Here is a 25,455-nt window from a genome sequence, read left to right on the forward strand (position 1 = left end):
CTCTCTGATATGAAGGATGGGACATTCTGGATCGTCGGTCTCTGATATGAAGGATGGGACATTCTGGTAGTCTGTCTCTCTGATATGAAGGACGGGACATTCTGGGTAGTTTCTCTCTCTGATATGAAGGACGGGACATTCTGGGTAGTCTCTCTCTCTCTGATATGAAGGACGGGACATTCTGGGTAGTCTGTCTCTCTCTCTGATATGAAGGATGGAACATTCTGGGTAGTCTCTCTCTCTCTGATATGAAGGACGGAACATTCTGGGTAGTCTGTCTTAGTCTCTGATATGAAGGATGGAATATTCTGGGTAGTCTGTCTGATTTTGGGGGTCTCTGTTATATTGGGTGTTCTGTGTCTTTAAGACTTTACTATCTGTAGTAAAATATATTTTTTAAACAGTTGGTTACATAAGAGTAAGTAAGTTTCTTACTTTTTATTAGTTATTTTGGCTCCTCCCTGATATCTCTGTAAGGTAATACAATGCAGGAATGGGTATTAGGGGACATTTCTTGGGGCTGCAGTTCCTCTGAACTCCACAAGATGGTGATCTCATTTCTACTAACCAGACAGGACTTCTCTATGGAATACAGACAGGAAGTGATGTCAGGAACAGACAGGAAGTGATGTTAGGAACAGACAGGAAGTGATGTGGAATAAAGACAGGCTGTGCCATTCGGTGTGAATGAGATCGGAGACATTGCAGGGAGTAGCAGCAGAGGAGGTAATAAGATGTTATGTTCTATTTACACCCAGTAACCCCCCGTCATGTCCGTCCTCTTCCTCCATAGTCATGTGATGTCTTTTATCTCCAGCAGATGATACACATCAATACACCTTACCACTACAAGGACGTCATGATGGAGGACCACCAGAGAGGACACAAGGACCTCTACAAGGACGTCATGATAGAGGACCACCAGAGAGGACACAAGGACCTCTACAAGGACGTCATGATGGAGGACCACCAGAGAGGACACAAGGACCTCTACAAGGACGTCATGATGGACAATCAGCCGCCCCTCACATCACCGGGTAAGAGGAGACTTTATTGTAAAGGAGAGAGCAGTACGGAGGATCCACCTAGATCCCCCATCATCTGATAAACACATAGAAACAATGGATTCAGTCAGTGTGTGTGTTTCCTACAGATGGATCCAGTCATGGGAACCCACCAGAGAGATGTCCCCATCCTCTGTATTCCCGGGATTCCACACAGGAAGGTCACACCATCCCTCACCATCATCAGGTAGATGAGGAACAATCACTGATAGTATCATTAGGATCTGTACATTATCTGCATTGTTACCATTGATGTCATTTTTATTATATATATTCAGAGTGGAAACCTGAGAGATCCTAAAGTTGAAGTTAAAGAAGAGATAAAAGAAGAGGAGGATGAGGATGGGGGGATGGAGGAGTCAGAGCTTCTAAAAGAACACAAAGATCTGTACCAGGACACCATGGTGGAGTCATCCAGCTACAGGAACCCCCCAGAGAGATGTCCCCGTCCTCTGTATTCCCGGGATTCCACACAGGAAGGTCACACCATCCCTCACCATCATCAGGTAGATATTAATATACAGTATTTATATGGCGGCAGAAGGTTTGCTCAGCGCTGTACATTATAGTGGGGACAGAACATGAGACAATACAGTAACAATACAATACATGAGGGGTGCGAGGGCCCTGATCCTTGGAGTTTACAATCTAGGAGGGAGGGGGTAGTGGTACAGGAGGAAGTGGCTGTGGGGGATGGAGTGGTAGGAGGAGTGGAGGAGATCGGCTGTTAGGTGGGGGTGGGGTAGGCTTCCCTGAAGAGATGGGTTTTCAGGGTGTGCCTAAAGGTGAGGAGGGTAGGTGACAGTCTGATGGATTGGGGTAGTGAGTTCCAGAGGATGGGGGAAGGCCTGGAGAAGTCCTGCAGTCGGGCGTGGGAGGAGGAGACCAGGGAGCTAGAAAGTAGGAGGTCTTGTGAGGAGCGAAGATTACGGGTTGGGTGGTATTTGTGTGTCAGGTCGGTGAGGTAGTTTGGGGCAGAGTTATGATTGGCTTTGTATGTCAGTGTTAGTAGTTTGAATTTAATGAGTTGGGCAATTGGGAGCCAATGGAGGGAATGACAGAGGGGGGTGGAGGCCAGTGGAGGGAATGACAGAGGGGGGTGGAGCCAGTAGAGGGAATGACAGAGGGGGGTGGAGCCAGTAGAGGGAATGACAGAGGGGGGTGGAGGCCAGTGGAGGGAATGACAGAGGGGGGTGGAGGCCAGTGGAGGGAATGACAGAGGGGGGTGGAGGCCAGTGGAGGGAATGACAGAGGGGGGTGGAGGCCAGTGGAGGGAATGACAGAGGGGGGTGGAGGCCAGTGGAGGGAATGACAGAGGGGGGTGGAGGACACTGAATGGAGGCCAGTGGAGGGAATGACAGAGGGGGTGGAGGCCAGTGGAGGGAATGACAGAGGGGGGTGGCAGAAGCGGAGCGGTTGGTAAGGTGGATGAGTCTGGCCGCTGAGTTCAGGATAGCCTGTGATGAGATAGGCTGGTGGTGCGGGATGGCCGGTGAAGACAGAGGCCGGTGGTGAGGACAGAGGCCGGTGAGGAGGGATGGCCGGTGATGAGGTCGGCCGGTGAGGAGGGAGTTGCAGTAGTCCACACGTGAGATGATAATGGGGTAGATGATGACAATTATTGGTAGGTGGGATTTATACTCGGCATGTTGGTTACAATGAATGTTTTATTATATCTCTCAGAGTGGAATCCTCGGGGATGAGAATATTGATGGTAAAGAAGAGTATAAAGAGGAGGATGAGGAGGATGGAGTGATGGAGGAGTTTTCAGAAGGACACAAGGAGATGATGGAGCCACCTAATACCAGGAACCCCCCAGAGAGATGTCCCCGTCCTCTGTATTCCCGGGATTCCACACAGGAAGGTCACACCATCCCTCACCATTGCAAGGTTGGTGGGATGGAGCATCTAGAACATGGATTCATACAGACAATGTGTGGAGTTTCTGTGACCTTCTATCTTCCAGATGATATTTCCTCTCCTTCTCTTGATGTAGAGTGGAGATCCAATCGATATAGAATTTGAGGTGAAAGCAGAAGAAGAAGAGGCGTATGTGAGGGATGATCAGCAGTCTATGGAGGAGGATGGAATAACGGGGACATTTATAGAGGAGGACACTCCTACAGAGATCAGCACAGGTGGGTCATGAACACCAAATCCATTCCTCCACCCATACTGCTCACTGATTGGTCCAGAGTAGGGCGGGGGCGGGGTGATATCAGCCTGTAATACATCAGAAGAAACAATGCCGTCCCGATTGATCCGGTAAACGTATCTGGATTATATCTGCGACTCACTTCAATAAAAGCGTGGATTGTAAACCTGAAATACTGGAACTCAGAAAAAATGGCGGCTGACTGGCGCATTACCGCCTACAAAGTGGTTCCTTCCATCCCATGCGGAGTCATGTGACCTACAAACGTCCAATGCCATGTTGTATGTATTAGATCACACGGGTCATAGAAAGGTTGTCATTCACATGGTGGACGTGCTGTAATCATAGAGGGGAGTGGAGGCCAGTGGAGGGAATGACAGAGGGGGGTTGAGGACACTGAATGGAGGTCAGTGGAGGGAATGACAGAGGGGGGTGGAGGACAGTGGAGGGATTGGCAGAGAGGGGTGAAGGTCAGTGGAGGGATTGGCAGAGAGGGGTGGAGGACACTGAATGGAGGTCAGTGGAGGGATTGGCAGAGAGGGGTGGAGGACAGTGAATGAAAGTCAGTGGAGGGATTGGCAGAGAGGGGTGGAGGTCAGTGGAGGGATTGGCAGAGAGGGGTGGAGGTCAGTGGAGGGATTGGCAGAGAGGGGTGGAGGTCAGTGGAGGGATTGGCAGAGAGGGGTGGAGGTCAGTGGAGGGAATGACAGAGGGGGGTGGAGGACAGTGGAGGGATTGGCAGAGAGGGGTGGAGGTCAGTGGAGGGATTGGCAGAGAGGGGCGGCAGTCACTGATTGGTTGGTAAGGTGTATGAGTCTAGCAGCAGCATTCATAATAGACTGAAGGGGGTGTGGCCTGTGTGACGGTAGACCAGTGAGGAGGGAGTTGCAGTAATGGAGGCGGGATATAACAAGGCGTGGATGAGTTTGTGGTGTCATTGGTCAGGAAGGGGCGGAGTTTGGCGATGTTCCGGGGGTTGAGGCGGCAGGATTTAGCCGGTGATTGGATGTGGGGGCCGGAAGGAGGGGTCAGAGTCTAGGGTGACGCCCATCCCCCCAACATGAGGGGGCTTATTAGAGGCTCAGTGCGCTTCCTCTAGGGGTGTATGAGACCTGCGTCCCGTATCACTGACCGTATACAACATAGTATATACTATATACCACCTAGAGCCCAAACATTTCCCTCACACTCGGGCTGCAGGCAGAACAACCAACTTTCCGGATTCCCATCTAAAGTCACTCAGCCAATCAGACTGTTACTGGCCACCGGAGGAAGTGAGCCGTGTCTCTGAAATCACCGAAAAGACTCCTTAGAACGGTTGCCTCATCATATTCTAGATTGCCTCGTGCTCATCCAAGATGGAGCTGCATCTCATGCCTCTTCCCTCCTCGTGGATACCGCACCCTATGAAGACGCCGAGCGTGATGACGTCATATCCCGTTTCCCTGCATTCATCATTTTTCCATGATTTAATCCCTCGGAGGTAATAAATACAACATGGCATTGAAGGTTTGTAGGTCACATGACTCCGCATGGGATGGAATGAAGCACTTTGTAGGAGGTAATGCGCCAGTCAGCCGCCATTTGTTCTGTGTTCAGCCTGTAATCCCGGGTCACTTCCCTGAGCTGTGTTCCCCGTCCTGTATTCCTGGATTTCTCTCCCATAATCTTCCTTCTCTGTTATCTGCTGGCTGTGCCGGGTGGAGGGATATGTCTGTAGTGTCTCAGACCCAAGTCACTGAGTGCAGTCTCAGGAGATGGGAGGCAGCGGTGTGGGACCTACATAGTTACATAGTTAGTCTGGCTGAAAAAAGACATCCATCTAGTTGTACCATTAATAATAAAAGTTATAATCCGACACCCACAGCTGATCCACCAGAAGGCAAAACCCAGCAAAGCACGATCCGATCTCCTCCTGCAGGGGAAACATTCCTCCCTGACCCCCCGAGAGGCAATCGGATATTCCCGGGATCAACTTTCCCTATAAATGTTATATTCTGTGTATCCAAGAAAGGATCCAGGACTTTCCTACAGCAATCCCCCCCTTATGTATTATACATGGAGATCATATCCCCCCCCTTATGTATTATACATGGAGATCACATCCCCCCTTATGTATTATACATGGAGATCATATCCCCCCCCTTATGTATTATACATGGTGATCATATCCCCCCCCTTATGTATTATACATGGAGATCATATCCCCCCTTATATATTATACATGGAGATCATATCCCCCCCTATGTATTATACATGGAGATCATATCCCCCTTATATATTATACATGGAGATCATATCCCCCCTTATATATTATACATGGAGATCATATCCCCCCCTTATGTATTATACATGGAGATCATATCCCCCTTATGTATTATACATGGAGATCATATCCCCCCCTTATGTATTATACATGGAGATCATATCCCCCCCCCTTATGTATTATACATGGAGATCATATCCCCCCTTATATATTATACATGGAGATCATATCCCCCCCCCCCCTTATGTATTATACATGGAGATCATATCCCCCCCCCTTATGTATTATACATGGAGATCATATCCCCCCCTTATGTATTATACATGGAGATCATATCCCCCCTTATGTATTATACATGGAGATCATATCCCCCCTTATGTATTATACATGGAGATCATATCCCCCCCTTATGTATTATACATGGAGATCATATCCCCCTTATGTATTATACATGGAGATCATATCCCCCCTTATGTATTATACATGGAGATCATATCCCCCCCCTTATGTATTATACATGGAGATCATATCCCCCCCCTTATGTATTATACATGGAGATCATATCCCCCCCCCTTATGTATGATACATGGAGATCATATCCCCCCTTATGTATTATACATGGAGATCATATCCCCCCTTATGTATTATACATGGAGATCATATCCCCCCTTATGTATTATACATGGAGATCATATCCCCCCCTTATGTATTATACATGGAGATCATATCCCCCCTTATGTATTATACATGGAGATCATATCCCCCCTTATGTATTATACATGGAGATCATATCCCCCCTTATGTATTATACATGGAGATCATATCCCCCCTTATGTATTATACATGGAGATCATATCCCCCCTTATGTATTATACATGGAGATCATATCCCCCCTTATGTATTATACATGGAGATCATATCCCCCCTTATGTATTATACATGGAGATCATATCCCCCCTTATATATTATACATGGAGATCATATCCCCCCCCCCTTATGTATTATACATGGAGATCATATCCCCCCTTATGTATTATACATGGAGATCATATCCCCCCTTATGTATTATACATGGAGATCATATCCCCCCTTATGTATTATACATGGAGATCATATCCCCCCTTATGTATTATACATGGAGATCATATCCCCCCTTATATATTATACATGGAGATCATATCCCCCCCCCCCCTTATGTATTATACATGGAGATCATATCCCCCCTTATGTATTATACATGGAGATCATATCCCCCCTTATGTATTATACATGGAGATCATATCCCCCCTTATGTATTATACATGGAGATCATATCCCCCCTTATATATTATACATGGAGATCATATCCCCCCCCCCTTATGTATTATACATGGAGATCATATCCCCCCCCCTGATGTATTATACATGGAGATCATATCCCCCCCTTATGTATTATACATGGAGATCATATCCCCCCTTATGTATTATACATGGAGATCATATCCCCCCTTATGTATTATACATGGAGATCATATCCCCCCTTATGTATTATACATGGAGATCATATCCCCCCTTATGTATTATACATGGAGATCATATCCCCCCCTTATGTATTATACATGGAGATCACATCCCCCCCTTATGTATTATACATGGTGATCATATCCCCCTTATGTATTATACATGGAGATCATATCCCCCCTTATGTATTATACATGGAGATCATATCCCCCCCTTATGTATTATACATGGAGATCATATCCCCCCTTATGTATTATACATGGAGATCATATCCCCCCCTTATGTATTATACATGGAGATCATATCCCCCCTTATGTATTATACATGGAGATCATATCCCCCCTTATGTATTATACATGGAGATCATATCCCCCCCTTATGTATTATACATGGAGATCATATCCCCCCCTTATGTATTATACATGGAGATCATATCTCCCCTTATGTATTATACATGGAGATCATATCCCCCCTTATGTATTATACATGGAGATCATATCCCCCTTATGTATTATACATGGAGATCATATCCCCCCTTATGTATTATACATGGTGATCATATCCCCCTTATGTATTATACATGGAGATCATATCCCCCCTTATGTATTATACATGGAGATCATATCCCCCCCTTATGTATTATACATGGAGATCATATCCCCCTTATGTATTATACATGGTGATCATATCCCCCCCCTGATGTATTATACATGGAGATCATATCCCCCCCTTATGTATTATACATGGAGATCATATCCCCCCTTATGTATTATACACGGTGATCATATCCCCCCTTATGTATTATACATGGAGATCATATCCCCCTTATATATTGGGATTTTTAATATCAGACCCTATATTGTTTATAAATATATTAATAAGTTGGGGTCCCAACACTGATCCTTGGGGTACCCCACTAATAACACTGAACCTTGGGGTACCCCACTGACACCCCCAGACCATGCAGAGTATGAATCATTAACCACTACTCTCTGAATACGATCTTTCAGCCAGTTTTCTATCCATTTATATTCAGATTTTTCCAGCCCATAGACTTTACCTTACACCTTAGCCGTGTGTGGGGAACTGTGTCCGAGTATACCACGTCCACCGCCACCCTTCTGTCCGAGTATACCACGTCCACCGCCACCCCTCTGTCCGGGTATGCCACGTCCACCGCCACCCCTCTGTCCGAGTATACCACGTCCACCATCACCCCTCTGTCCAAGTATACCAAGTCCACCGCCACCCCTCTGTCCGAGTATGCCACATCCACCGCCACCCCTCTGTCCGAGTATACCACGTCCACCGCCACCCCTCTGTCCGAGTGTACCACGTCCACCATCACCCCTCTGTCCGAGTGTACCACGTCCACCGCCACCCCTCTGTCCGAGTGTACCACGTCCACCGCTACCCCTCTGTCCGAGTGTACCACGTCCACCGCCACCCCTCTGTCCGAGTGTGCCACGTCCACCGCCACCCCTCTGTCCGAGTGTGCCACGTCCACCGCCACCCCTCTGTCCGAGTGTGCCACGTCCACCGCCACCCCTCTGTCCGAGTGTGCCACGTCCACCGCCACCCCTCTGCCCGAGTGTGCCACGTCCACCGCCACCCCTCTGCCCGAGTGTGCCACGTCCACCGCCACCCCTCTGCCCGAGTGTGCCACGTCCACCGCCACCCCTCTGTCCACGGATTTCCTCACCTCCAATCTAACCGGTTTCATGATGGTTTAATCCCAGCTCACCTCTACATGTTGTCTACAGTAAACATTTCAGCTTCCACTGATTACAGAATACTAATACTGAGAGTCCTGACCCTTATACTATATAACTTGTACATTCCATACTCCTGACCCCTGCACTATATACTATATGTTGTACATTACATCCTCCTGACCCCCGCACTATATACTCCGTGTTGTACATTCCATACTCCTGACCCCTGCACTATATACTCCGTGTTGTACATTACATCCTCCTGACCCCTGCACTGTATACTATATGTTGTACATTACATACTCCTGACCCCTGCACTATATACTCTGTGTTGTACATTACATCCTCCTGACCCCTGCACTGTATACTATATGTTGTACATTACATACTCCTGACCCCTGCACTATATACTCTATGTTGTACATTACATCCTCCTGACCCCTGCACTATATACTCTATGTTGTACATTCCATCCTCCTGACCCCTGCACTATATACTCCGTGTTGTACATTCCATCCTCCTGACCCCTGCACTATATACTCCGTGTTGTACATTACATACTCCTGACCCCTGCACTATATATAGTCCTGACCCCTGCTCTCCCCCTCCCCCCACTGCTATATATACACATAATATGGATTCTCTTTTGTTCCCCCCATTTCCTCCCAGCTGGGCATTTTATATCGGATGATATGATTGGAGCACAGACTTTTACATGGTGATAATAATGTGATAACATCCTTCAACCAGAAAGTGATAATGAGGGAGGAGCTAATACCCCAATGATGGTGGTCTTCAGGATGAGGGACGATCCAATACCCCAATGATGGTTGTCTTCAGGGTCAGGATGAGGGAGGAGCCAATACCCCAATGATGGTGGTCTTCAGGATGAGGGAGGAGCCAATACCCCAATGATGGTGGTCTTCAGGATGAGGGAGGAGCCAATACCCCAATGATGGTGGTCTTCAGGGTCAGGATGAGGGAAGAGTCAATACCCCAATGATGGTGGTCTTCAGGATCAGGAAGGAGTCAATACCCCAGTGATGGTGGTCTTGAGGGTCAGGATGGTGGAGGAGTCAATACCCCAATGACGGTGGTCTTCAGGATGAGGGAGGAGTTAATACCCCAATGATGGTAGTCTTCAGGGTCAGAATGGGGGAGGAGTCAATTCCCCAATGATGGTGGTCTTCAGGATGAGGGAGGAGTCAATACCCCAATGATAGTGGTCTTCAGGATGAGGGAGGAGTCAATACCCCAATGATGGTGGTCTTCAGGATGGGGGAGGAGTCAATACTCCAATGATGGTGGTCTTTAGGGTCAGGATGAGCGAGGAGTCAATACCCCAATGCTGGTGGTCTTCAGGATGAGGGAGGAGTCAATACCCCAATCCTGGTGGTCTTCAGGATGGGGGAGGAGTCAATACCCCAAATCTGGTGGTCTTCAGGATGGGAGAGGAGTCAATACCCCAATGCTGGTGGTCTTCAGGATGAGGGAGGAGTCAGTACCCCAATGATGGTGGTCTTCAGGATGAGGGAGGAGTCAATACCCCAATGATGGTGGTCTTCAAGGTGAGGGAAGAGTTAATACCCCAATGATAGTGGTCTTCAGGGTCAGGATGGGGGAGGAGTCAATACCCCAATAATGGTGGTCTTCAAGGTCAGGATGAGGGAGGAGTCAATACCCCAATGACGATGGTCTTCAGGATGAGGGAGGATTCAATACCCCAATGATGGTGGTCTTCAGGATGAGGGAGGACTTATTACCCCAATGATGGTGGTCTTCAGGATGAGGGAGGAGTCAATACCCCAATGATGGCGGTCTTCAGGATCAGTCCAGTCGTCATCTTGGTTGTTCTCCCCCCATCCTCACTCTCTGACCTCTGGTGGGGCTCAGCCCCGCTGTTCTTCATGAATAATCATGGAGTAAATAAGGAAGTGCAGTACTTCTTGTGTGGGGAAGATGGCGATGAGTGATAGAGGGGGTGGGGACCCTCGTCCTATAATCCCCTCATCACTGTCCCTCCTATAAAAGACAGTTCTGGTTGTTTCCTCCCTCTCTGACTAAGGTCCATGAATAAAGAAATGACCTGGTAGGAGATCAGAGGAGCCATTTCCTAGTTCCCTTGAGGGTGGAATTGTAAGCTCCTCAGAGCCCAAGCTGCCTGATGTGGGTGGAGTCCTGGTTTGGGGGAACCAATCAGCTCCTGTCTAGTAATCCTCTTTGTCTTTGTATTTTAGTCCATGGCCGGGAGATGAGGAAAACTTCCGAGGATTGTCTCACTTTGTCTCCAGACTGGAAAGTAGAAGATGAGGACATCACACAGTATAGTCCAGGAGAAAACCCGGCTCCCTCCAATGTCCATCCGGCACCACCCAGTGTAGATGGACCATCAGATTCCTCGTATCCTGAGGAACCTCAGACTGTGCGGGACCGGGCCGGCCATCCAACAGGGAAGAGGTTCTCCTGTCCTGAGTGCGGGAAATGTTTCCATTATAAATCCCGTCTTAATGTGCATATAAGATCTCACACGGGAGAGAAGCCGTATTCCTGTCCTGAGTGCGGGAAATGTTTCCAATATAAATCTAAACTAAATGTGCATATAAGATCTCACACGGGGGAGAAGCCGTATTCCTGTCCGGCACCACCCAGTGTAGATGGACCATCGGATTCCTCGTATCCCGAGGAACCTCAGACTGTGCAGGACCTGGCCGGCCATCCAACAGGGAAGAGGTTCTCCTGTCCTGAGTGCGGGAAATGTTTCCGTTATAAATCCGGTCTTAATGTGCATATAAGATGTCACATGGAAGAGAAGCCGTGTTCCTGTCCTGAGTGCGGCAAATGTTTCCAATATAAATCCGTTCTTGAGGAGCATATAAGATCTCACACGGGGAAGAAGCCGTATTCCTGTCCTGAGTGCGGGAAATGTTTCCATTATAAATCCCATCTTAATTTGCATGAAAGATCTCACACGGGGGAGAAGCCATATTCCTGTCCTGAGTGCGGGAAATGTTTCCAATATAAATACAATCTTAATAGTCATGAAAGATCTCACACGGGGAAGATGCCGTATTCCTGTCCTGAGTGCGGAAAATGTTTCAAACTTAAATCTAAACTAAATGTGCATATAAGATCTCACACGGGGGAGAAGCCGTATTCTTGTTCTGAGTGCGGGAAATGTTTTGTAGAAAAATCAACACTTATCATACATCAGAGGTCTCACACGGGGGAGAAGCCATATTCCTGTCCTGACTGTGGGAAATGTTTTATAGCAAAATCAACACTTATCGTACATCAGAGGTCTCACACAGGGGAGAAGCCATATTCCTGTCCTGAGTGTGGGAAATGTTTTTCCTATAAGTCCTATCTTTCCAGACATCAGAGATCTCACATGGGAGAGAAGCCCTATTCCTGTCCTGAGTGTGGGAAATGTTTTCCCTATAAGTCCTATCTTTCCAGACATCAGAGATTTCATGCGGGAGAGAAGCCGTATTCCTGTCCTGAGTGCGGGAAATGTTTTTCTACAAAACAAACACTTATCGTACATCAGATGTCTCACACGGGGGAGAAGCCACATTCCTGTCCTGAGTGCGGGAAATGTTTCCGTTATAAATCCGGTCTTAATGTGCATATAAGATGTCACATGGAAGAGAAGCCGTGTTCCTGTCCTGAGTGCGGCAAATGTTTCCAATATAAATCCGTTCTTGAGGAGCATATAAGATCTCACACGGGGAAGAAGCCGTATTCCTGTCCTGAGTGCGGGAAATGTTTCCATTATAAATCCCATCTTAATTTGCATGAAAGATCTCACACTGGGGAGAAGCCATATTCCTGTCCTGAGTGCGGGAAATGTTTCCAATATAAATACAATCTTAATAGTCATGAAAGATCTCACACGGGGGAGAAGCCGTATTCCTGTCCTGAGTGCGGAAAATGTTTCAAACTTAAATCTAAACTAAACGTGCATATAAGATCTCACACGGGGGAGAAGCCGTGTCCTTGTTCTGAGTGCGGGAAATGTTTTGTAGAAAAATCAACACTTATCATACATCAGAGGTCTCACACGGGGGAGAAGCCATATTCCTGTCCTGACTGTGGGAAATGTTTTATAGCAAAATCAACACTTATCGTACATCAGAGGTCTCACACAGGGGAGAAGCCATATTCCTGTCCTGAGTGTGGGAAATGTTTTTCCTATAAGTCCTATCTTTCCAGACATCAGAGATCTCACACGGGAGAGAAGCCCTATTCCTGTCCTGAGTGCGGGAAATGTTTTTCACGGAAGTCCCATCTTCACACACATCAGAGATCTCACACGAGGGAGAAGCCGTATTCCTGTCCTGAGTGCGGGAAATGTTTTTCACAGAAGTCCTATCTTTACACGCATCAGAGGTCTCACACGGGGGAGAAGCCACTTTCCTGTCCTGAGTGCGGGAAATGTTTTTCCTATAAGTCCAAACTTATCATACATCAGAGATCTCACACAGGAGAGAAGCCATATTCTTGTCCTGAGTGCGGGAAATGTTTTTCCTATAAGATCTATCTTTCCAGACATCAGAGATCTCACACGGGGGAGAAGCCGTATTCCTGTCCTTAGTGCGGGAAATGGTTTTCATATACTCATAGTCTTTACAAACATCAGAGATCTCACACGGGGGAGAAGCCACTTTCCTGTCTTGAGTGCGGGAAATGTTTCTCACTGAAGTCCTGTCTTCCTGTACATCAGGGATTATATTGTGGTAGACAGATCAGACCGGGGTCAGTCCTTATTGGGGGGCGGAATGGGGAAAGATGGGGGGAGGGCTATGGCAGATGGTAAGAAGGTTTCCATGTTACAAACAACCAGTGGAATTTGTACCATTTGTATGAAAATAAAAAATACACAAAATCCGTGTGAACAAGCTGTCAGTGAATGAAGGAGATGTCAGTGAAGGAACAAGGTGTCAGGGAATGGTGTCAATGAAGGAGGTGTTAGTGAATGAAGGAGGTGTCAGTGAATGGAGATGTCAGTGAATGAAGGAGGTGTCAGTGAATGGAGATGTCAGTGAATGAAGGAGGAGTCAGTGAATGAAGGAGGTGTCAGTGAATGGAAGTGTTTGTTCCCCAATGCCAGAAGTCTGCCCAGCACAATAGGTGAGTTGGAAGGTTTGGTGAATGAAGAGAACTAGGATTGGATTGGTATTGCTGAATCTTGGCTTCATTCCTCACATGACTGGGCCATTCATATTCCTGGCTAGGTTCTCTTTCGGAGAGACGGGGGAAATAGGAAAGGGGGTGGAGTCTGTCTGGAAGAGGAAAGGGGGTGGAGTCTGTCTGGAAAAGGAAGGGGTGGAGTCTGGAATAGGAAAGGGGTGGAGTCTGTCTCTATGTGAGAAGTGATCTCAGCGAGTGTGAGAGGACCTAGGTGATGGAGAGTGTGATGAGGCTGAAGTATTATGGGTGCAGCTGCACATGGGGGGCGGTACTACAAAGGTCATCATTGGAGTTTGTTATAAGCCTCCTATTGTTAATGAGGAGGTGGAGACTCAGCTCCTCCCACAGATGGAAAGGGCGGGGACAATGATAATAATGGGAAATGGTAACTACCTGGAAACTGACTGGAGTAATGGGACTGCAGGAACAGTTAAAGGACAAAAATGTATAAACCTACTACAGGACAATTGTATGGTTCAGTTCATAGAGGCCCCAGCTAGGAATGATGCTCTGCTGGACCTGTGTCATAGAGGCCCCAACAAGGAATGATGCTCTGCTGAACCTGTATCATAGAGGCCCCAACTAGGAATGATGCTCTGCTGGACCTGTGTCATAGAGGCCCCAACTAGGAATGATGCTCTGCTGCACCTGTGTCATAGAGACCCCAACTAGGAATGATGCTCTGCTGGACCTGTGTCATAGAGGCTCCAACTAGGAATGATGTTCTGCTGGACCTGTGTCATAGAGGCCCCAATTAGGAATGATGCTCTGCTGGACCTGGTCATAGATGCCCCAGCTAGGAATGATGCTCTGCTGGACCTGGTCATAGAGACCCCAACTAGGAATGATGCTCTGCTGGACCTGTGTCATAGAGGCCTCAACTAGGAATGATGCTCTGCTGGACCTGGTCATAGAGACCCCAACTAGGAATGATGCTCTGCTGGACCTGTGTCATAGACGCCCCAACTAGGAATGATGCTCTGCTGGACCTGTGTCATAGAGGCTCCAACTAGGAATGATGTTCTGCTGGACCTGTGTCATAGAGACCCCAACTAGGAATAATGCTCTGCTGGACCTGTGTCATAGAGGCCCCAATTAGGAATGATGCTCTGCTGGACCTGGTCATAGAGGCCCCAGCTAGGAATGATGCTCTGCTGGACCTGGTCATAGAGACCCCAACTAGGAATGATGCTCTGCTGGACTTGGTCATAGAGGCCCCAAGTAGGAATGATGCTCTGCTGGACTTGGTCATAGAGGCCCCAACTAGGAATGATGCTCTGCTGGACCTGTGTCATAGAGGCCTCAACTAGGAATGATGCTCTGCTGGACCTGTGTCATAGAGGCCTCAACTAGGAATGATGCTCTGCTGGACCTGGTCATCTCCAACCATGCAGAGATTATTATGAATGTCCATATATAGAACATCTGGGTAGCCGTGACCATAACATGATTTCATTTATTAGCTGTAAACAGCGAGCACATACGGGGAGAATAAAAACGCTGAACTTTAAGAGAGCTAATTCTCCAAGGCTGAGAGCTGCTCTCCAAGACTTAGACTGGGAGGAATATTGGCATTGATGAACACAACACAGAAATGGGAGTTCTTCACAAAGACTGTATGACCCGGATTTACTATTGTGCCTGGGCGCATGTCCGTGGGCGTCTCCTGTGTGTGGATTCCTCTGACAGCCGGCACTCGGTGGCATTTCCTTTGTGTGGAGTCCTCTGACAGCCGGCACTCGGTGGCGTCTCCTGTGTGTGGATTCCTCTGACAGCCGGCACTCGGTGGCGTCTCCTGTGTGTGGATTCCTCTGACAGCCGACACTCGGTGGCGTCTCCTGTGCGTGGAGTCCTCTGACAGCCGGCACTCGGTGGCATCTCCTGTGTGTGGATTCCTCTGACAGCCGACACTCGGTGGCGTCTCCTGTGTGTGGAGTCCTCTGACAGCCGGCACTCGGTGGCGTCTCCTGTGTGTGGAGTCCTCTGACAGCCGGCACTCGGTGGCGCCTCCTGTGTGTGGAGTCCTCTGACAGCCGGCACTCGGTGGCGTCTCCTGTGTGTGGAGTCCTCTGACAGCCGGCACTCGGTGGCGTCTCCTGTGTGTGGAATCCTCTGACAGCCGGCACTCGATCATGTCTCCTGTGTATGGATTCCTTTGACAGCCGGCACTCTGTGGCGTCTCCTGTGTGTGGAGTCCTCTGACAGCCGGCACTCGGTGGCGTCTCCTGTGTGTGGATTCCTCTGACAGTCGGCACTCGGTGGCGTCTCCTGTGTGTGGAGTCCTCTGACAGCCGGAACTTGGTAGCGTCTCCTGTGTGTGGATTCCTCTGACAGCCGGCACTCGGTCACGTCTCCTGTGTGTGGAATCCTCTGACAGCCGGCACTCGGTGGCGTCTCCTGTGTGCGGAGTCCTCTGACAGCCAGAACTCGGTAGCGTCTCCTGTGTGTTGAGTCCTCTGACAGCCGGCACTCGGTGGCGTCTCCTGTGTGTGGAGTCCTCTGACAGTCGGCACTCGGTGGCGTCTCCTGTGTGTGGAGTCCTCTGACAGCCGGCACTCGGTCGCGTCTCCTGTGTGTGGAGTCCTCTGACAGCCGGCACTCGGTGGCGTCTCCTGTGTGTGGAGTCCTCTGACAGCCGGCACTCGGTGGCGTCTCCTGTGTGTGGAGTCCTCTGACAGCCGGCACTCGGTGGCGTCTCCTGTGTGCGGAGTCCTCTGACAGCCGGCACTCGGTCGCGTCTCCTGTGTGCGGAGTCCTCTGACAGCCGGCACTCGGTCGCGTCTCCTGTGTGTGGAGTCCTCTGACAGCCGGCACTCGGTGGCGTCTCCTGTGTGCGGAGTCCTCTGACAGCCGGCACTCGGTGGCGTCTCCTGTGTGTGGAGTCCTCTGACAGCCGGCACTCGGTGGCGTCTCCTGTGTGTGGTGTCCTCTGACAGTCGGCACTCGGTCACGTCTCCTGTGTGTGGAGTCCTCTGACAGCCAGCACTCGGTGGCGTCTTCTGTGTGTGGAGTCCTCTGACAGTCGGCACTCGGTGGCGTCTCCTGTGTGTGGAGTCCTCTGACAGCCGGCACTCGGTGGCGTCTCCTGTGTGTGGAGTCCTCTGACAGCCGGCACTCGGTGGCGTCTCCTGTGTGTGACAACCAGCACTCGGCAGATCTTTATGGACTCTCATTGGATTTCCTTAGTTCTAGTGATTTTATTTTTGTTTCTTATCCTTTATAATTATTTCTGTGATGATTTTACTTATTTAGAAGGTCTGGATAATATTTATTTCGACAGCTGAATGTAAAAATAAAGGTCCGCAATAAAAAAAAATACTGCGTGGGGTCCCATCTCCCATCCATACCAAGCCCTTCAGGGGTCCCCCCTCCCATCCATACCAAGCCCATCGGGGGTCCCCTCTCCCATCCACACCAAGCCCTTCAGGGGTCCCCCCTCCCATCCATACAAAGCCCTTCGGGGGTCCGCCCTCCCATCCACACCAAGCCTTTCAGGGGTCCCCCCTCCCATCCACACCAAGCCCTTCGGGGGTCCCCCCTCCCATCCACACCAAGCCCTTCAGGGGTCCCCCCTCCCATCCACACCAAGCCCTTCGGGTCTGGTATGTATATTAATGGGTAACTCCACACCGAAATAACAAAAAACAGTGTGGGGTTCCCCCAAAAATTCATACCAGACCCTTATCCGAGCATGCAGCCCGGCAGGTCAGGAAATGGGGGGGCGAGCGAGCACCCCCGCCCTCCTGAACCATATAAGGCCACATGCCCTCAACATGGGGGGGTGCTTTGGGGCAGGGGGGCTCCCCCCCAAAGCACCTTGTCCCTATGTTGATGGCGACAAGGGCCTCTTCCCCACAACCCTGTCCGGTGATTGTGGGGGTCTGCGGGTGGGGGGCTTATCAGAATCTGGAAGCCCCCTTTAACAAGTTTAAAGTTCAAGTTTAACAAACTTGACTGATTGATGTCATCAAGGAACCTTGATTAAGGTCATCAAGAAATCTTAACTGAGGTCACCAAGGAACCTGATTGATCGATGGTACCAAAGAACCTTGATTAATGTAACCAAGAAACCTTGATTGATGTCACCAAGGAAACTTGATTGATGTCACCAAGGAAACTTGATTGAGGTCACCAAGGAACCTTGATTGATGTCACCAGGAAACCTTGATTGAGGTCACCAAGGAACCTTGATTGATGTCACCAGGAAACCTTGATTGAGGTCACCAAGAAACCTTGATTGATGTCACCAGGAAACCTTGATTGATGTCACCAAGAAACCTTGATTGATGTCACCAAGAAACCTTGATTGATGTCACCAGGAAACCTTGATTGATGTCACCAGGAAACCTTGATTGATGTCACCAAGGAACCTTAATTGATGTCACCAAGAAACCTAGATTGATGTCACCGAGGAACCTTGATTGATGTCACCGAGGAACCTTAATTGATGTCACCAAGGAACCTTAATTGATGTCACCAAGAAACCTTGATTGTTGTTACCAAGAAAACTTGATTGATTGATGACATCAAGAAACCTTGATTGAGCTCACCAAGAAAACTTGATTGATTGATGTCACCAAGAAAGAAAACTCCATTAGTGTAGCATCACTGATGTCACCAAGAAGAAAATTCCACAAAGTTAGAAAGCTAGCAAAAAAATAAGTAGACTTTTTTCTTCAGAGCTGAAGCATCCAACCACTTAAGATAATAGCAAAAAACAGAAGCTTGCTGGGAGCAGAAGGGGTTACACAGGGACTGGCTTATAGGTGTTCTGTTTGCTCGTGTCCAATACTACTGAAACTCAGTTCCCGGGCATTTTGGTGCAAGCCCTGCAGCCCATTGAAGACGCTGGGACTTTTGGAGACATCAAGCCATGAACAACGCCATGGACTCTGGCCTCACAGAGGTATGCCTGGGCAGCCACACTACTATAGTTAGCTAGGGGGAAAGATGTTGTTCATATTGATCTGTACACTGCAACCCATTCAGTGAAGGATCCTGGTCTGAAGGTATTCAAAGGGGTGAATAATGTTGGTTCTGGTGCATCTAAAGAACACGGGTGTGTATCGCACTGAGGGGTATAAAGTGACATTGTTATAAAAGGGTTAACTCGGCAAGACCAGGAGAGGAGTGTAGTTGCTATGGGTAACCAAGTGAAGGAACAAGCTACAAGCAACCAATTGTTAGGTGTGGTACCTGGTAAGGTGACATGTCCTCTGGTAGCGAGGGGCTCATTGTCTGGCTCCCTCTCTAGCGGTCGGCATCCAACAGAAACAAGATCCAAACTCCCCATTACAGAAATCTATGTCCTGGTCATGAGGTACGGGAAGGAAGGAGCATGCATGAGGTCCATGCTAGGTGCATGGTGGGACTCCATTCTGTTACTGGGAGTGAGGTAACAGAGGTACACTGGACTGGTGGAGTGGGCACAGGCTCAGCACGTCCCTCCTAATACGACATACAAGATACAGCATGTAGTGTCATGAGACAAGTCGCTTTTCAGAGGAGCTCTGTGCTTTAATTACCGCACTCAGTGAAGGTTCATCTCCAAGTCGGGGAACTGCCTTAGTGTTTGACTTTTCACATGACTGCGATCTCCACCTGGTCTCCGGACATCAATGAGCATGCTCCACCCGAAAGCGAGCAGGGCAAAGATGACCCTGCCCATAGGCGGCAGTATAACCTGCCTCCTGTGTCCCACAATGGACAAGAAAGGAAAATACCTTAGTAGCTTAGAAGAAAGCTAGAGCCCCTGTCAGATTTTTATTTCTGTCTGCTCCTTGTAGAGTTCCCCTGACTTCCTGATTGGTAAATTGTTGTCAGGAGGACAGGAAGTGTAGGAAAATCTCTCAAAGGAGCCCCAGATAGTAAAAACCTGACAGGAGTTCTAATCCTTCCCCACTACATCCACAATTAATGGTTTGGTCTCCATTTGTAATTTAAATCTGCTTGGCCCAGCCTACCTCTATGGTTACACCCTGAGTAGTAAGCCGGCCAAAACCCCGGACACCCCCCCCACCCCCCCACACACACACATTCACCAGGATACAAATCATTGTCATGTATTGTGTGTTAGAAGGAACAGACACCTCTGATTGTGGACGGAGGTCTGATCTGACCCTATTTAATAAACACAACACAACTGACTCCATGTAACCCGTCTGTCCAGTCACATCATCGATATATTGTGTCGTATACAATAAAGATTGTATAATTTGTGTCGGTGACTTTGTGCCGGGATAACATTGGTACTGTTGAAAAGCTAAGCGGTTATATAATGGGGATAGCTGGATCTGTGAGGTGCATTCATAGGCTTGCTGAGCGGATGTTTATACAAGATGGCTGCCGGGCCCCTCGTCCAGGAAGATGTCCCTTGGTGGGAAAATATCTTCTTATCTTCCAGGATTGTCCTCAGACACTCACTCATTACTCTTCTGGCCCCAGATAATATTAACAACAGAAAAATGACTCAAAATTCACCACAGAGAGGTTTTGCCCTTCTTATTGTACAAAAAAAATAAACAGGTTGAGTAGTTTGAGTCCCCCTAGAAGTCCACTTCCCCCTCGTACAGGAGGATTCCGCTGAACACTGTCAGAGGCTCATCAGAATGGGCCAACTTTCCGGTAACCAGGTCAATGCAGACGGTGTCACCCGCACTCAGCTTGTTTTCTACGAGGGGCTTCTTCTCCAGGCCTTCTGGTTGGTAGCCCTCAGAGTCCACTCTGGCAATGCCCAAGTTGGATTTGGAGTGCACAGCTTCAATCTTTTCATCTTTGTAGCTAGTCAAGATGGTACTAAAGATGTACCTGCCTTCTATTGGGGCAGTGAAGATACCTGGGAAGAAAATGAACATGGCTAGTTTGGGGCAATTCACCACAATATCTCTTCCTCTCCAAGCCACCACAGACAAGGACTTGCAGAAAATAATGTGGCCTGTACAAGGAAATAATCAGCCACTACTGCAACTCTTTATATAAGGTAGGCCACACCCACCACTGCAACTCTTTATATAAGGTAGGCCACACCCACCACTGCAACTCTTTATATAAGGTAGGCCACACCCACCACTGCATCTGTTTATATAACATAGGCCACACCCACCACTGTCATTCATTGGGTCAGACAAAGTGTTTGCACCTGATGAATCCTCTTCCCACCTGCGGTAACCCTTGGTATACAGGCCCCACAAATCAGAGTCAGAAAGAAAGCCACAGTGACGTGTACCTGTGTAGCATACAACAGAACATTGAACAGGGATGTGAAGGGAACCCTATTGGTAATATTTCTTGGCCCTATGGGCACAATTCCCTCCAGATTATCGCATGAGTTAAGGCAGTCACATGACCACATCTCGCATGCAATACTGAAAATGTCAATTCACTTTTGCTAGTATGCGGCATTTCCCATAAATCGGAAAACACTCAGGAAATCAAACATAAAAAGGCCTTACACTGCGGTCACATCCAAGCCGATTTAGAAATTGTGCGACGTACAGTGAAGATGTTGATTTCCTCACGATTTGCAAGACATCTGACACCAATATCTATGCAAATCGCCACAAATGTAGTACATGTACTACTACAGAAATCAGTGTCGGAAACGCACCCATGTGACCCTCTAATAGCAGACAATAGGGTGCGACTTGGCATATGATTTTCAAACCAACAACCCTAGCGTTGTGAGGCAGCAGTGCTAACCACTAATCCACGGAGCTGTTGAACACTAATCCTGCCTGTATTTCTGTGGTGTGAATCAATCCTAGGTCCCTGGGCAAGGTCAGTGTAACTACCAGATATCTCCCATGTGACACAAATGTTGTGCTATGTTACCAATTCACATGTATGTTGGTTGTATGTATCCCAATACAAAGGATTACAATACTAATACAGGCATACCTCGGGGTCCCAACGCCTCAGGGAATGTAATTTTCGGTTTACGAATGAAAATCCATTGAAAATAACGCCTCGGTGGACGGAGTGCGCATGCGCGGCCGGTGGGACGGACATGTCCCCATGAGGCTCCGTCTCCCCGTCGGGTGACGGCGCATTACAGCAGTGGGTCCCGGCCCACAACCACTCAAAGGGGATCCGATCCCCATGGCAACAACCCCGGGGTCCGATCCGCCCGGGTCTGAGGCGGATCCTCAGCGTCAGGCCGTGGGAATCTGACAGGGGACTGTGTCCCCACTGTGAGCTGGCCATAAGCCCAATCAATCAAAGAGCTCCTATACAGCCACAAAACACTACCTCCTCCCTAGGAAGTGAATAAACTATTAAATATACTTTTTGTGATGAACTTCCCAATAATCCCAATCTATCTCAAAATTTCAATAATCCCACATAATCCAAAAGGTGATGATCAAATCTATACTAAAATAATAATAAATCACCCCTCTAATATATATTCAAAATCATCAAATGTACCAATCAACATTAAATAAAAATAAAATCAAATGTATATAAAAAAATGTCCAAATCACCAAAAATAGTAATAATAATAATAAGTGTCCAAATCACCAAAAAGGTATGTAATATAAATAAATAAATGTCCAAAATCCCAAGAAAAACAAAAACAAAAAAGTTCTTTATGTGTTCAGTGAAGTAAGACGATTCTCCAAACAATGCCTTGTTATCCTCAAAAATAAAAATAAAAATATATCATAGTGTAATATCCTCAAACATATATATATGCTTCACACAGTGCAAAACTCAAATCACACCAAAAATAGTGAAAAATCAATAAATCAAAAATAAACGTGAGAACTCGTGATCACTCCAATCTCAGGTGAATAGTGATACTAGGTACCAATATCCTATATACTCCAGCCAAAGTAGATGCTAAATACCATTACCCTCTTATGGTATATTCAGGCATATACTGTTAGATAGGAAAGCCATTCCTCCATCATTCTTATCCCGGGGTATTCCTCATATGGACAAAGAGAAGGCTCAGTCAGGCAGATTTCATAAAAAGATATAAATTTATTCGACACTTACATGTAAAAATCACTTTATCCAGCTCTCTGTACTGCACATTTCAATCTCTGGTTCAATCTCTGGTAGTCAACCAGAGATTGAAATGTGCAGTACAGAGAGCTGGATAAAGTGATTTTTACATGTAAGTGTCGAATAAATTTATATCTTTTTATGAAATCTGCCTGACTGAGCCTTCTCTTTGTCCATATGAGGAATACCCCGGGATAAGAATGATGGAGGAATGGCTTTCCTATCTAACAGTATATGCCTGAATATACCATAAGAGGGTAATGGTATTTAGCATCTACTTTGGCTGGAGTATATAGGATATTGGTACCTAGTATCACTATTCACCTGAGATTGGAGTGATCACGAGTTCTCACGTTTATTTTTGATTTATTGATTTTTCACTATTTTTGGTGTGATTTGAGTTTTGCACTGTGTGAAGCATATATATATGTTTGAGGATATTACACTATGATATATTTTTATTTTTATTTTTGAGGATAACAAGGCATTGTTTGGAGAATCGTCTTACTTCACTGAACACATAAAGAACTTTTTTGTTTTTGTTTTTCTTGGGATTTTGGACATTTATTTATTTATATTACATACCTTTTTGGTGATTTGGACACTTATTATTATTATTACTATTTTTGGTGATTTGGACATTTTTTTATATACATTTTATTTTATTGTTATTTTTATTTAATGTTGATTGGTACATTTGATGATTTTGAATATATATTAGAGGGGTGATTTATTATTATTTTAGTATAGATTTGATCATCACCTTTTGGATTATGTGGGATTATTGAAATTTTGAGATAGATTGGGATTATTGGGAAGTTCATCACAAAAAGTATATTTAATGGCCATAAGCCCGCCCGCCGCTGCACACAGCATACCGCGGTTGCGGTGAACAGAGAGAGAGCAGGGGGGGCTGAGCACAGTATAACATCCCCCCTCCTTAGCAAGCAGCAAAATGGTTAAAGGGGCACCCCAGCATCAGGTCCCCCCATCGACCAAAACTATTAAAGAGGCCTTGGCAAAGGCTTCCACAAAGATGGCCGCCGCTCCAACACGTGGAAGCAAGCAAGCAGCAGGGGTATATGCAGCCCTACAGGATCCGCAGCCCAGCCATCCCTGCACGTCTGAGGGTGAGTCCAACAATGAGACAGATGTCCCTGCACAAGCCCTGACACCTGACCTTACACCCCCTGACCTTTTATCATGATTTGAAAAAATGCTACACAAAGCTTTGAAGCAAACCTCGGACCGCATCACTGCCACACTTTCTAGGGAAATCCGTGAGCTAGGACAGCGCACTGCGGACCTAGAACAGAGGGTAGATGGTCTTGATGCTTCGCTTCAGACGCTTACGGATGACTAGAGATGAGCGAATTATTCAAAAATTCGATTCGGCTGATTCGCCGAATTTCAGGAAGAAATTTGATTCGATGCGAATTTATTCGCTACGAAGTTAACTTATAAAAAGGGTTTCTAGGCTTCAGAGAGCCTTTAAATTAGTGCAGAACACTGTACCTTTAATTTAAATGCCCTTGGAGATGAGGAAGGAGAAGGATAAGGATGAGAAGAAGGAGAAGGAGAAGGAGGAGAAGAAGGAGAAGGAGAAGGATGAGAAGATGGAGAAGGAGAAGGATGAGAAGAAGGAGAAGGAGAAGGATGAGAAGAAGGAGAAGGATGAGAAGAAGAAGAAGGATGAGAAGAAGAAGAAGGATGAGAAGAAGGAGAAGGAGAAGGATGAGAAGAAGGAGAAGGATGAGAAGAAGGAGAAGGATGAGAAGCAGGATGAGAAGAAGGAGAAGGATGAGGAGAAGGATGAGAAGAAGGAGAAGGATGAGAAGAAGGAGAAGGATGAGAAGAAGGAGAAGGAGAAGGATGAGAAGAAGGAGAAGGATGAGAAGAAGGAGAAGGATGAGAAGAAGGAGAAGGATGAGAAGAAGGATGAGAAGAAGGATGAGAAGAAGGAGAAGGATGAGAAGAAGGATGAGAAGAAGGAGAAGGATGAGAAGAAGGATGAGAAGAAGGATGAGAAGAAGGATGAGAAGAAGGAGAAGGATGAGAAGAAGGATGAGAAGAAGGATGAGAAGAAGGAGAAGGATGAGAAGAAGGAGAAGGATGAGAAGAAGGATGAGAAGAAGGAGAAGGATGAGAAGAAGGATGAGAAGAAGGAGAAGGATGAGAAGAAGGAGAAGGAGAAGGATGAGAAGAAGGAGAAGGATGAGAAGAAGGAGAAGGAGAAGGATGAGAAGAAGGAGAAGGATGAGAAGAAGGAGAAGGATGAGAACAAGGAGAAGGATGAGAAGAAGGATGAGAAGAAGGATGAGAAGAAGGAGAAGGATGAGAAGAAGGATGAGAAGTAGGAGAAGGATGAGAAGAAGAAGGATGAGAAGAAGGAGAAGGATGAGAAGAAGAAGAAGGATGAGAAGAAGGAGAAGGATGAGAAGAAGAAGAAGGATGAGAAGAAGAAGAAGGATGAGAAGAAGGAGAATTCCAAGCCGGCAAAAAGTGTATCTGCAGAGCTCCGCTATTTCTTAGCGGAGCTCTGCAGATACACTTAGCGGA

General features: G+C 47.2%; 1 protein-coding gene across 1 annotated transcript; it reads left to right on the forward strand.

Annotated features, from left to right (window-relative positions):
• Nucleotides 1–487: 487 nt before the first annotated feature.
• On the forward strand, nucleotides 488–13,477 carry LOC149470552 (uncharacterized). Its single transcript, XM_089662527.1, has 7 exons — nucleotides 488–726; nucleotides 818–1,037; nucleotides 1,154–1,251; nucleotides 1,343–1,570; nucleotides 2,748–2,954; nucleotides 3,061–3,202; nucleotides 10,938–13,477. The coding sequence occupies exons 1-7, from the start codon at nucleotides 688–690 to the stop codon at nucleotides 13,292–13,294; spliced, it is 3,291 nt and encodes a 1,096-aa protein (XP_089518653.1). The 5' UTR covers nucleotides 488–687; the 3' UTR covers nucleotides 13,295–13,477.
• The last annotated feature ends 11,978 nt before the right edge of the window (nucleotides 13,478–25,455 follow it).

This window comes from Staurois parvus, unplaced genomic scaffold (assembly GCF_062004578.1).
Source record: "Staurois parvus isolate SC_StPar_1 unplaced genomic scaffold, SC_StPar_1.0 ptg000039l, whole genome shotgun sequence".
NCBI classification, from domain to species: Eukaryota; Metazoa; Chordata; class Amphibia; order Anura; family Ranidae; genus Staurois; species Staurois parvus.